The sequence below is a fragment of the Tachyglossus aculeatus genome, chromosome 2 (genome assembly GCF_015852505.1).
Source record: "Tachyglossus aculeatus isolate mTacAcu1 chromosome 2, mTacAcu1.pri, whole genome shotgun sequence".
Lineage (NCBI taxonomy): Eukaryota > Metazoa > Chordata > Mammalia > Monotremata > Tachyglossidae > Tachyglossus > Tachyglossus aculeatus.
The window spans coordinates 75,159,318-75,173,113 of record NC_052067.1 but is presented as its reverse complement, the minus strand read 5'-3'; the positions used below and the strand labels follow the sequence as shown (position 1 = coordinate 75,173,113).

At 42.4% G+C, this 13,796-nt stretch overlaps 1 protein-coding gene across 6 annotated transcripts in view; it reads right to left on the bottom strand.

The window, feature by feature from the left end:
- Positions 1–761: 761 nt before the first annotated feature.
- HIVEP2 (HIVEP zinc finger 2) overlaps positions 762–13,796 on the bottom strand; it is a 253,631-nt gene continuing 240,596 nt past the window's right edge. For 5 of the 6 annotated variants that reach the window (XM_038741911.1, XM_038741903.1, XM_038741902.1 and 2 more), the window contains 3 exons: positions 12,649–12,750; positions 10,943–11,838; positions 762–2,599 (listed from right to left, as the gene is read on the bottom strand). In XM_038741911.1, coding sequence (XP_038597839.1) covers positions 1,772–2,599; positions 10,943–11,838; positions 12,649–12,750 — 1,826 coding nt within the window. In that variant the 3' untranslated portion in view covers positions 762–1,771. The remainder of the gene's footprint in view (positions 2,600–10,942; positions 11,839–12,648; positions 12,751–13,796) is intronic. The other variant, XM_038741934.1, reaches the window with a different exon arrangement.

Below are 13,796 nucleotides of genomic sequence, written 5' to 3'. Positions count from 1 at the left end.
CACACCCACACACCAACGCCTACGCCCGACAACCCCCTAAGTGGCGGAGTCTTGCAGTTGGACGTCAAAAGTACAGACGGCAAGCGGCAGCGCTCCAGGTGCTTCCTCAACTCAGTTTGGAAAATAAAAAGAAGGAAAACACATGAGAGCTAGGCAAGGTATGCATGTAATTGATTATTTATTTCTTTTTAAAGAACACTCCTTAATGTAATGTAATTCAATATACAAACTTGGTTTCACAGAATTATAATCCACTAAATAGCACAAAGATAACCCAGAGTGTGTGTGTGTGTGTGTGTGATTGTACCCTCCCCCCCACACACTTCTTCCATTCTTCCAGACATCCCTGCCTTTGCTTCCTACTGTGAGGAAACCATTCTGAACGGCATCCTCAGGACATCCTCTCTGTCCACCTCCAGGCCACAGCTAATCGTGTATCCCTTTGCTGGCCGGGATGTAATCCTCTGACCCTGGCCAAAGGGCAGCCACTCCCCTAACGCTGGTGCCACCCTATTATTCCCGCTGGGACCTGCCGGCAGTAGAGGCAATGAGCGGATGTCCCTCGCCCTCTTCGTCCCTCCCCAGTCACCCCACTCCCCCACCCCCCCAACCCCCACACAACATGTCACCTGAGAAACTTCGCCACCTGCTGCAGCGAGTCCCAGGGAAACCCCCACACCCAGGTCTTCCCCAAGCACAGTGCCCAGCACTGTCTGGCAAGCCACCGGGGCCGGCCGAAAACCAGGTTCTATACAGTCAGATGTGCTTTGTCACTTTAATTCTTCTAGACACTCCAGTATCGGTATGTGGCAACCCAGTGTCCAACTGAGCGTTACATAAAACTGTACCAGTGATGCACTTGTACATATTTACATGGGGCGGAATGTTTCCCATAATTTTTAGATGCGTATATAGATCCACGTTTCACATAAGACCAAATACTTTTAATATATTTATAGTTGATTTATAAAGCTTTGAAAAAACTCACAATAGCACATTGTTTTACTTTAATGCTTTACGGTACTATCGGTTTAAAATCACGTCAGCACTTAAGTTATAGTCAATCCAGCAAACAAGAGACCCAAAAAAATGACAAGAGTTATGAACTGACTGATACATCCTTTATCTTTTTTTTGTAACTAATGCATAAGTGCAGAATAAGATAAGATACTCTAGTTTAAATATCTTGTTTACAATATACATTTTTGTTCTAATTACGCAACAGTAAATCCCATGCTTCACATAGAAAAGCAATCCACAACATTAAGAAAAATGTACAATTTATGAAACAAAGTAAATAAATATTAGTATTACAGAATCAGAGCTGTACATAAAAGCTGTTCAGTTTTAATCTTATAAAAATATGTTTTAGTGCAACCTCACATATATATTGATGCTGTTTTGCTTTACATCATTTAGATCCAAGTGTCCAAAAAAGGAAAGAAATTACATTTATTACAAAGCAGATACACAAATTCTAAAATATGTACAAATTACTGCTAAAAAATGCTTATAAGAATATAAGCAAAGTAAAGAAAAGGCACAAACATCTGTACAATTTAAAAGTACCAGACCCGGGAGGATAATTTCAAATTTCATTTTGGTCAGGCTCACGATGACTTGTAATTTTATCTAATTCTTTTGATATAACAAAAGTAGACATAATAGCAAACTACTGTAACTTAGGACAGGCATGCTAGAAACTTGATTACTTCTATCTCTAGAAAAAACATGGGTAAATGTATGGGCAAAAGTCTCCATGCATCTCGGATCAATGTAGTTTACTCTTTTCTGACGAGGGATCGAGTCCTTCCTGTGTGCTTGAGGGCGATTCTTGTCTGCAGTGAAAGCCTAACTGTTGGACATCCACACAACTCTTGCTGTAAAACGTGGAATGAGCTAATGCAGTCTGGGGTGAGCCAAAAGTGTCCTTTTCACCGTCGTGCAAGTCAGGATGGGTGGCTGAGGTGCAGGTTTGGTGGCCTGCCTCAGGCCCACTAAAGTGCCGAATGCCAAAATGTGCACTTTCTGAAGGTTTCTGATGAGGCTCCAACCCCCGGGATGGCTGATCTGCTCCAAGCAGAGCGGCCTCTTCTGTGGCAATCCGGAGTGAGGCGATGGCTTTTGTGCAAGTCTGAATGTTTTCCTCCTGCTCCCTCTCGGTCGCGTACGAGCTGTCTTCGGAAGTGCTCTGCTTCAGTAATAGCAAGGGCATGGAGGGGGTGCTGGAGGGAGCGGGTGAGTGCAAAGCATTAGAAGTGAGTCTGTCGTGGGGCTTTAAAATAGCGTAGGGCTCCTTTGAGATGCTCTCCGCCAGAGCTCTTCGCTTCTCTTCAGAGCCCTCCACGGGCAGAGGCATCGTGGGGGGAGGATGGAAACCAGGTATGGAGGCGGGTATCGAGTGGACCATTTGGATGCCCCCAACGGGCATCATGGGGATGGGAGCCCGAACTTGCTGCTGGGAGTGGAGTGGAAGATGACTGAAGATGTAGTCAGTCGGGCCCTCGGGAAAGGGGCCAGGGCTGGCATGCTCAAGGGCCCCTTCTTTTTCCCCGTAAAGACCGAAGAACGGAACCTGTGGCAGTCCCCTTCGTAAGCCCTGCAAAAGGAAACAAAAGGGATGTCAATCAACTGCAAAATCTTCACTGCTTCATCTGAGCATTCCCAGTGCACTGAGCATTCCCAGATTGAATCTAATCGAACGGTAGGCGTTTCTGAGCACCTACTTATGTCAAGAGCACTGAGCACAAGGGAAAGTACCCCAGAAGCAAAAGAAAAAGTCCCCGCCCTCATGGGACCTACTGTCTAATGGAGGCACAGGGGGAAGGGCAAGGATAGATCAGCTAGAAAAGCACGAGCATTTCAGGATGATGTAACTGAATAAATAAATTCAATGTACAATTGAATATACAAATATACCTAGGAGCTAAGGGTTCTTATATGAAACTCTCCTAGTGACATTCTCAATCTATCTATTGTTCTTAGTGATTTCTTTTTCGTTTTCACAAAGCCAAAGGAATTTCTCAGGAATCTGTCCCAGTCTCCCACAAAGTCTCAGCCTCAGAGATGAGGTTATTTTTGTTTGTTTTTAAGCAACAGTATGCTGGGTCACTTGAAAGGCCCCTAGTTCCAAGGATGCTTCTTTTTAGGTTGGAGGACAGGAAACCACAGTTGGGTTTGCCTGTTTAAAATCCCACTTAATTTTTTCTTCTACTATCCTAGCTCTATCAAACCAGCTAGGATTTATGTAAGTTAAACCTCCTAAGAAAGAGTATTGCCTCTCTGGATGCTCAGCAGATTTGATTTTATATTTTTCATTTTCTACAGATGTGACGCTGAAACCAAAACCCTGAAGTTCTCCACAGAACAGGCAAAGCTGGAGCAGTGTTAGTTTACAGAAAATGTTTCCCCATCTTGTTGAAGCCAATGTGCCACAAGTGCATCTGATAGAAACTGCCACTGGCCTCTTTTAGAACCATGAGTCCTTGGACTTGATTCCTAGCTTCTTCAAGAAGTTTAACACTACGGGACCACAGAAAGCTATATCAATGTCAGCTGTGGTGAGAACAACTTTCTGTGGAAAACAAAATGAACCCAACACACAATCCAATAATGATTTTTGGATTACGAACTGCTGTGGGCTAGGGACTAAATCTCAAGTAATATCCTTGTACCTTTCCCCATTGTCCAGTGCTTTGGGCAATGGAAGTCCTAAAAAATGTAATAAAAACCATAATAATACCTGACTTGAATCTGGAAATGGCAGCCATTGGTGAGACTGTCTTTCCTTTGTATATTTTTCTCTCCCTTAATTGCAGTTACTGTAGTTGGGGATTTTTTTGGTTTGTTTTAGATTGGGTAGTATTTTTTGGTGATTATAAATGTTCGAACTGGACCACAGAGGCTCTGGGCCCACTGAGGAGAATCAAGGAGCTCAAATTCCATTTCTGCCTTTGAAAATGTGCCCAGTGTAATGATCTGCACCCTATGGCCCCTCAAGAAATACCTGTGACTACTGACGTGTCTACCAACTCTGTTGTATCATACTGTCCCCAAGTGCTTAGTATAGTACTCTGCATACGGTAAGTACTCAGTAAATACACTTGTCTAATTAACCAATTGACTTGGTGCCTATATATTTAATTCCTAGTTAAATGTGACATGACTATCTAATGCAATAGCTGCCACCTAAAAGCTACAACAATTATCACCTGGGTTTTGACGTTAGTATCTGTAAGAATTTTGGAACCCCGAATATTTGAGCAGTCAAATCAAAGCCCGAATCAGTCTGTTTTGTAGGAAGCAACTAATACCTGTATTAGTCTATGGCGCTAGGCTAGGTGATCTGTGGTCTTGAATGGACCTTTAATTTCTACAGTTCAGGGAAATTGCTATTCTTAAAGCACTTTTCACCCCTTGAACCTATAAAGGGTGACTGATTTTGGAACAGTTAATGATTCATTACCTAGGCTACCTAATGCCACGCCCGGTTCTCACACTGCACAGTAGTTTACTCATGTTGGATATAAATCCCTTCACCGGAAGTGTGGGCAGAGTGACATGAGCTTACCAAACCTATAATCAAGAGGATCTCTTAAAACTAAAGAAGGACTGAGGTAGAGATTTTGTTGGTAAAAGAATAAAAAGTTTAAATTCTGCATGAGGCTGCCTGAGTGCTGAATGCGGTTTCTCCAGATACAGAAAATCAACCAAGGATTTAGGGAAAGAGTCCTCCTCACACAACTAGCCTGTTGGAACTGAAGGGGCTACATCTCCACTCCCTTGGGTCTGCTTTCGAAATCCTCTAAGCCACTGGCCTTTCCAGACTCAGTCTGCCAGTGAAAATATAGCTTTTTTTTTTTTATTTTGTCAGTGTTAGTGTGCCAGATTGTTTCCTTAGCTACTGACTCCCAATCACTGTCACCGCATCCGGTGTCAGACTAGATAGCTACAGAGGAGCTGAGCTAAGGGAAAGAAACAACAAAGAAAACCATGAATATATGGTAAGGGCCCCCAAGAGCAGGTAGGAAGCTTAATTATGAATATTACAAAATTAAAAAGTAAGGAAGGAATCTGAAAAGAATTTGTTCCCTTGGTCTGAAAAGAAAGGTTAGAGTGGAATGATCGATCTTAAAGGGGTTGGTTGGGCTGTTTATTCAAAATATATTCCAAGTAACTCACATTTTCTCATTAAGATAGGAATGAGGCAGCGTGGCTCAGTGGAAAGAGCATGGGCTTGGGAGTCAGAGGTCAGGGGTTCAAATCCCAGCTCCACCAGTTGTCAGCTGTGTGACTTTGGGAAAGTCACTTAACTTCTCTGTGCCTCAGTTACCTCATCTGTAAAATGGGGATTAAGACTGTGAACCCCCCGGGGGACAACCTGACCACCTTGTAACCTCCCCAGTGCTTAGAACAGTGCTTTGCACATAGTAAGTGCTTAATAAATGCCAACATTATTATTATTATTTCCTAGGGTCTTACTGTTCTGATTTGGTTTATACATTTGAATTTAAGAAAAATGAAAATGAAGATTTTTTTTAAAGGTATGTTCAAATTCCATATGAGATTTTATTCAAGCTCTGTTTGAAAGATTCACATTCAGGTCTTCAGTGATCACAACAACTGATCACTCAGTAACAGAAACAGAGTTAGTAGTTGCTATGAACTGAAATAGGACATTTTACCTCAATAAGCCATTTTCTCCTATCCCTTCTTTGAATAATTTTCTGACCAGTTGGCCACCCTTTAAGTGTTTTATCTGTATTTTTTAAATTCATTTTTAACCCCATTTATCTCCCCAATTGTTTCTATTTTGGCTAATAATGCTGGAGCAGCACAAAACCAGGACCAAACAGCAAACACTAGGGCTCAAAAAACGTTATAAAACTTGTAGTTATAGCTAACATATACTGTGGTATTTTGGTCCTGGGTTGCTAGCAGGTAGACCCTGTCTCTATTAGGGGCTGGAATCAGCCAGTTATTCAAAAACCTCTGTCTACTTATGTAATTGATAAGGCAGAACCATTTTTATTTCTTATCTCTACTTCTGGATTTTCCTTTCTAGTCAGAGGCTGAATGACACATGATGAAAACTGCATATGGATTTATTTTATGGTCAAATTAGTTTTCATTCTGCCTGGGGAGTAATTATAGAGATTATATGTACAAATGCATTGTGGAATAGGCCCATTCACTTACTTATGTAACTATAAATACCAATAAAAATATATTTGAGGAGCATGATCTAGTGGCCTGGGAGTCGGAGGACCTGGGTTCTAAACCCTGCTCTGCCAGTTGCCTGCTGTATAATAATAATAATAATAATGGTATTTGTTAAGCGCTTACTATGTGCAAAGCACTGTTCTAAGCGCTGGGGGGGATACAAGGTGATCAGTTTGTCCCACCTGGGGCTCACAGTCTTAATCCCCATTTTACCAATGAGGCAACTGAGGCCCAGAGAAGTTAAGTGACTTGCCCAAAGTCCCACAGCTGACAAGTGACGGAACTGGGATTAGAACCCATGACCTCTGACCCCCAAGCCCGGGCACTTTCCACTGAGCCACGCTGCTGAATTGTACTTCCCAAGGGCTTAGTACAGTGCTCTGCACACAGTAAGTGCTCAATAAATATGACAATGTAGGAATGAACGTGGCTCAGTCTAAGTAGAAGGGGAGCACAGGTATAGCGGCACGGAGAAGTGAAGCAACTTGCCCAAGGCCACAAAGCAGGCAACAAGCAGAGCCAGGATTAGAACCCAGGTCCTCTGACTCCCAAGCCCGTGCTCTTCCCACTAGACCACACTGCTTCTCTAACATTGGAGCTACTTGAATGCTGCTGCACAAAACCAAAAAAGGATAGTCCACCTCAACCCATGACTTACTGTATGACCTTGGGTAAGTTATTTACTTCTCTGTGCCTCAGTTTCCTCATCTGTAAAATGGGGATTCAATACCTTTCTCCTTCCTACTTAGACTGTGAGCCCCATGTGGGGCAGGGACTATGTCTGACCTAATTAACTTGTATTTACCCCAGTGCCTAAAACAGAGTATAGAGTACAATGCTCAAAACAGACACAGAGTAATTGATTAACAAACACAATAATAATAATGATAACAACAATTATAACACAGCCATTCTACCAATAGATTGTTGAGTGGATATCAAAGGGGATACCACTCCTGCCCAAGTATCTGAAATTCTTCTAATTGATGTGAGATGCTACCATTTAATATTTGTACGATATCTTGCAGGAAGAAGATGTTTCAACATGAAATTTAGAAGTCTTATTTATCCTAAAGAAACACAGGGGCCACTCTCTACTTCAGAAGATTTTGGTTCACTCCCACCCTCTGATTAGCACAGAACTGGCCAAATAACTCTGACCTAATGCAACATAAGTCACAGAAATGACAAGCACTGGAAATTGGGTCAGGGTGTCTCCTCTTATTCCTGACCATGGCAGGGCTTTCCTGCCAAGAAGCTGGGATCCCAACTCTAGCCAAACTACATAACTATCAAACACACTTTATGTTTGAAAAACATCATAGTCGTGGAAACACTGTAACTATTACACAGACAAGTTCTATTTGGTGAATGGACGGGGGGCATTTGGGTCATTTACAGTTGTCATCAAATGTTCCTCTTCCAAGTTCAGAAAGGACAATACATGGCAATAGTTTAAAGTTTCTAAGTCAAATAAGGCTTCGTCTACCCAGGCCAAGGGAAGTAGGGAATTATGTAACGCTTAGAAATTATTCAATGTAGACAGCAATTTCTCATCATTCAGGCAAACACCCCTTGCCCTTCCCGTGACACCAGCCCTCTCCAATTTTTCCTCTATATTTTTTTTTTGGCCAGATAAGTGCCTCAATTTCCTTATGCTTGCACATACAGTGCTCTGTTGGGAAAATTACGAACAAATTAAGTCATGAGCAAAATCTTAAACTGTTCAAATGGAAAGATTTTCTTAAAAGCATGACTAAATCAAACTGGTTCCCTGTAGTTTTCTCAAACTTTCCAGAATAATTCACCTTCAGTCAGAGGTTAGAAATTTAGTCCAAAAGCATTAATTACAAAAAAAGGCAAACCTTATATTATCCCAACTTACTGTTCACTTTTGCCAAAAAAAAGGGGAACAAGATTATCCAGAAATTTTCACATTATACATTTCTAAGAATTCACAAAAGTACAAGTTTATTAAAAAGTTTACACTTTTGATACCAGCTATTAATGTTCTTCTATTTAAAATGATGACTTTAAAATATAGTAAAATCAATGTCAAATGATTTGTTTCTATTCCAGGGAGATATAGTTACACACACACACACACACACACAAAAACACGCACATACTGCCTGCCTCCCTCCTGCCCCAACCCCTGTCAACACTTTTTTCCTTTCCAATATTGGCAATTAACTTTCAGATTAAAAAAATCAGTAACTGCAGAGTGGTCATGTTTACACAAAGCACATTATAAAGCTCCAGGATACTGTCTTGGGTAATTTTCACCTTTATTCCCCCTTTGGATGTCACTGTTTCCAGGCAGAACACCAAAGTGATTTAAGGTACTGCAGCAAAGATTCTGCATTCCTAAAGTGTTCACATATCCTGGCCCTCCGATAGCCATTCATCATCCCAAAGCCAGGATCCTGGTGCTGTCTGACAACATAAAATGGGTCCCTCACAAGCTGTGTAGTTATCACTGCTGCAAGTGTACAGACCATTCTTCCACAGCCTGTAGGAACTTGCTAAGAATGGTCATTTTAATGCTTTCCTCCACTCACCAGAAACAAATGCTAGCATTGTCTGTGAGGTTCCTAAGACAGCAGGGACTGGGGAGTGCCTATGTTCTCTTCCGTGCCTAGTACACTGTGAGCTCTTTGAAACGAAACAGCAACAAGGTATTCATATCGGTATTAGTAACATCAGCATTATTATTATGGGGCATGATGTCAACCTTTGCATTTCCAATAAAGTTTATCAGGAGGGTTTCTACATGTTAGCCTTATTATTAGCCTTATGTTCTATCAATTTTATTTAATTTTCAGCAGTTTCCAAGACCTCTACATTTTCCATAAATCACATGGAAGACAGGTACTGCCAAACATCTTGAGGCAAATATTGTAAAATAAAAAACTATCTTACTTCTCACAATGTTCTTTCTGAGCTTGGATTCCTCCAAATTAGATGAGCCCTTTTGATCTTTCCTTTCTGTTGCCTTACCCAAGGTTACTGTGGATTGCTGCTTATTTGTGGAATAGCCATGCCCTAGCACTGAAGGCATATTTTCAAAATTGTACGCTATCAAAGCTGGTCTGACATTTCAAAAACACTCACGGCTCACGGTGCAGGGTAAGTAGTTTAACATGAGCCAGGATGGCATCTATGGCATGCTAAGCACGTCTCAGCATCATTAAACCTTCAGTACTGTACCTGTACCAGTGAAAACAATACAATCTGAAAAACTGGCTTCGGAGCAGTTCAGGAGACTTGTCACTACCTATTCGTACTGCAACAGTGCTAACAGCAGAGAGAGACCCCCATGTTCCCACTCTGGGATTTCAAGATGCCACAACTATCGAATTATGGACAATTTATCTGCTTTGTTTCCTAACTTCATTTGCTAAAGAGAAATGAAGGCTGGTTGTTAGGTATTTTGGGCTGCAAAACTGCACATCCTGGAGAGATTATGTGGATGTCTGGGAGTGTGCAGAAGGGGCTCAATTCTGAAGTTTAGAGATGACTAATTGTTCGAGCTCACACTAATTCTCGCCACAGAGAGGGAAGAATTTTGTGGCTGATGAAAATGGAGGTGGAGGAAGAATCAATCTAATCTCAGGGCAGCAGTGAGCCAGACTGGAGCAATGTTACTGCTTGCCTAACCTGCTTTGCTAAGGCCCACGTGGTTCCAAAAGACTTCTCAAGAAGCCACAGAGGATAGCATTCAGAAAAAAATGCAAATAGGAAAAAAACCCACTATGAATAGGAGAGAAATAGTACTGCCTCAACAAAGTGCTTTTAACATTACAGAACAAAGCTTTGAGAGGTGGAGAGATAGCAGGGTCTACAATGGACAAGAAAGGAGAATGGACAACGAGAGCTGTTGAATGGTGAGCTAAAGTGATGAAACTGTAACCAGGGAAGTCAGAAGAAATGTTTTACAGACATGAGGTAGCCCAACTGCAAATGATGTAGTCTAGCCAAGGACACTTGGGAGACAGCACAGGAGCCAGACCAGCATGCCCTGCTGCACTCAGAACCAGGACGATGCTCTTAAAACATAGCTCCAAAACACTATGACATAAAGAGGGATAAAATAAAAAAGGCTGCAGGCAGAATAAATGCTGCAGTGCAGCAAGTGGCAATTTTTGCCTGCTTCCAGTATGGAAGAAATTGTAGGTCAGATATGTTTCACCAGCTACAATCACAAACACCAATACAAATGTCACCATCAGTGGTGTCATTTCCAAACCTGAAAGGCGGATGGACACCTCCCACCAATACACATACACAGCACTTATTAAAGATGGTTTGAATAATGCCCAAAATGTTTTTCAGCATCAGTGGAGAAGGGCAGGAATGGAAAGGAAGCTCAAAAGAGCCACTGGAGGCCACACAGCTCCCAGAAATACACTTTTCCTTGGTTTCAAAAACCTGTTTTTTGAGGGGAAGGTGTTGAGTTGATTTTTGAATCATGATATGGAAGTTAAGGCATTTGACTGAGGCATAAGTCCTTCTTACTAACTGAAATTCCCTATAAATGTCCAGTATTCTCCCCTCTTGTTTTGGGTGGTTTTCAGATCTCCATTTTCTTTTTTGCTAGTTAAAGTTTATGGTAGTGTACCTAATAGGCAACGGTTTCAAGGTATTAGGAAAAATCTTCAAGAGGTACTAGGTTAAAATAACCTTTTTTAAAAATGAAAAAAAAAATTTGAATACTTACTGCAGGCCCCAATAAAACTGGCTCAGATTGCAAGTACGGCCCCATGGACAATGCTGGGTGATGGGATGTAGCCCTTCTGGGTGACGGTGCTCTTATGGTGGTCATGAATCTTCTCTCTCTTCTGGGAGAGAGATCTCTTCTGGCAGCCATATCTTTCCCTGGAGACATCGGCCTCCTCGGTGACAGATGGCGCCTGGGCGAACCATCCCTGGATGAAAAATCTCTCCTCAATGCGGCTTCTTTCCTGGGTGAAAGATGTCTCATGGGTGAAATATCCCTTCTTGGGGACAAGTGCCGCCTGGGTGATAAATCCCCCTTGGGCATTAGATACCTCTTTGGTGAATTATCGCGACAGGGTGAAGAGTCATATCCCGGTGAAGACTGCTGGCTCAAGGGTGAGAAGTCTCTAGGAGACGAGCTGGGCTCTGAGGAAAGCATGGACTCCTCATCCATACATGTGGGTATGTCTAACCGGTCTTTGTCTGGCTCCGAGTCGGTACTTTTGCTATGGAAAAACCTCTGATACTCTGTCATCTGTGACACTTCACAGGAGTCGCCAGGTGTCATCAGCTGTGTAACCTGAATACTAGGTAAAGTGACTAAGTAACTAATCAGGGAAGAATGTCCCATGGAACTGTCAGGGGAAACTCCATGGGGCACTGCCCCCACGTTCACGGGCAAAGAAGAAAATCTGGGAGGCTGCGGGCTAGTGCTTCTTGATCTTGTTTTTGGTGTCAAATCTCCCTGGTCATCAAAATCATCTTCGTCGTCATCATCATCATCATTGTCATCTCCATCCTCACCATCCGATTCCTCGGCATCAGAGAATTGATGATCAGTTGATAATCCTGACATGCTATTCTTCTCTCTTTCCTTGTGCAAATCGTCAATGTTTTCTGAAACAATAGAAGATAGTTAGTGGAGGCCAGGCATGGACCACGCGGTGTTTTATGGTCTAGAGACCGGGGAAAACAGATTTCAACTGATGTCACCAACAGATTTGTCTCGATTTGCACGGAGCTCAGTCATAAGATTACTCATTGCAACGCTCCGGGAGACCACTAAAGGTACCAAGCAGTTGAACGGCTTGCTCTATCTACTTGTTCTGTGACAGAAGTTTCCTTATGCAGCAGAGAGAGTCTGTTTTGCTCTCCCTGGCAGAATGGAGAAGCCCACAATGCAGGCATGGGTGACCAGGGACTGTCTGGACAGAGTTTGGGGTTTTTTTTTTTCCGGACACGGGATGGCAAGAGAGCCATCATAACTCCTGTAAGTCAATGAGAGAGTGGGGATAAGGAACTGCTGCTGCCCTGGAATTACGTCGGGCTTGTTGATCTCCTCTTAGCCAACACAATAAAATATTTTCAATAGCCTCATGGCTCTTCATACGGGAGGCAAACACCATTCTCGCTATCAAGAGCCAACAGGTTTCAAGCAAGGTGCTTAGAAGAGACATTTTCATAGTAAGATCCTTTTTTTCCAGTCACATCTTTACTGCACATGCCATCTCAGCTGGGTCTCAAGTTAGTCAATGCGTCAAATTTGTTTTCTAAATTTAGTGCTTGCTTAAGTGAAAAGTAAAAAGCTTTTTTTTCCCCTAAAAAATGCTAAACTTATCTTACCACCTTAACCCCAGAGCCAAAGTGTGGATGATTCATTTGCATACTGCAAAGGCAGTCAAGCTAAATTAATTCACTGTGAAATACCTGCATCTTCAGCTTCGGTATCATCCACTGATGTCATGGATACTCCCAGCTCTAGGCATTTTTTCATATGTGCTTTGGACTTCATATGTTTTGTCAGATTTCCTGCACAAAGGCACAAACATGAGATAATGTGTTACCAGTAATCTGTCCATTTCCTGGATGCCAACAGTGAGAAGAATTCACTCAGAGACTACACGGGTCAATACTGCTTATCTTTCCCGGCTCTAAAAGGGCAGGCCTGGAATCTTCTCCACTCTGACTCAGTGCCATAGCCAACCCTAGATCTGGTAGACTGGTTTGGATCAGATCTGGGGGCTTGGATCTATTCTAGATTGAGAGTTCTGGAGTGAATTGGATTCCCTCGTTTTCTCTACTGGAAGCCAGAACTCTCAAAAGAAAGACTCAGGCTTGCCTGTTTACATCTTCCAATTCAATCAATCAATTGTATTTATTGGGTCCTTACTGTGTGAAGGACACTTTACCAAGTGCTTGGGACATTAGAATATAACAGAGCTGGTAGACATGTTTCCTGCCCACAAGGAGCATCCAGTCTAGAGGGGAAGACAAACATTACAATAAATTACAGATGTATTCATGAATGCTGTGGGGCTGAGGAAGGGATAAATAAAGGGTACAAATCCAAGTGCAAGGGTGACGCAGAAAGGAGAGGGAATAGAGGAAATGAGGGCTTAGTCGGGAAAGGCAACTTCTTAATACTCATTCGTTCATTCAATCCTATTTATTGAGTGCTTACTGTGTGCAGAGCACTGTACTAAGTGCTTGCAATAAAGAGAGACAATTGCTGCCTACAATGGGCTCGCAGTCTAGAGCAGAGGAGACAGACAACAATACAAGTGAAGTGTTTACTCTTTGCCAGGCACTGTATTAAGTACTGGGGTTAGGTGCGGGCTAATAAGGCAGGACACAGTCCCTGTCTCACATGGGGTCACAGTCTTAGTTCCCATTTTGCAGATAAGGTAAATGAGGTAGAGAGAGGTTAAGTGACTTGCACAAGGTCACACAGCAGATGTGCTTAGTACAGTGCTCTGCACACAGTAAGTGCTCAATAAATAATGAATGAGTAGTGGAGCCAGAATTAGAACTCAGGTCCTTTTGACTCCAAGGCCCACGCTCTATCCACTAGGTCA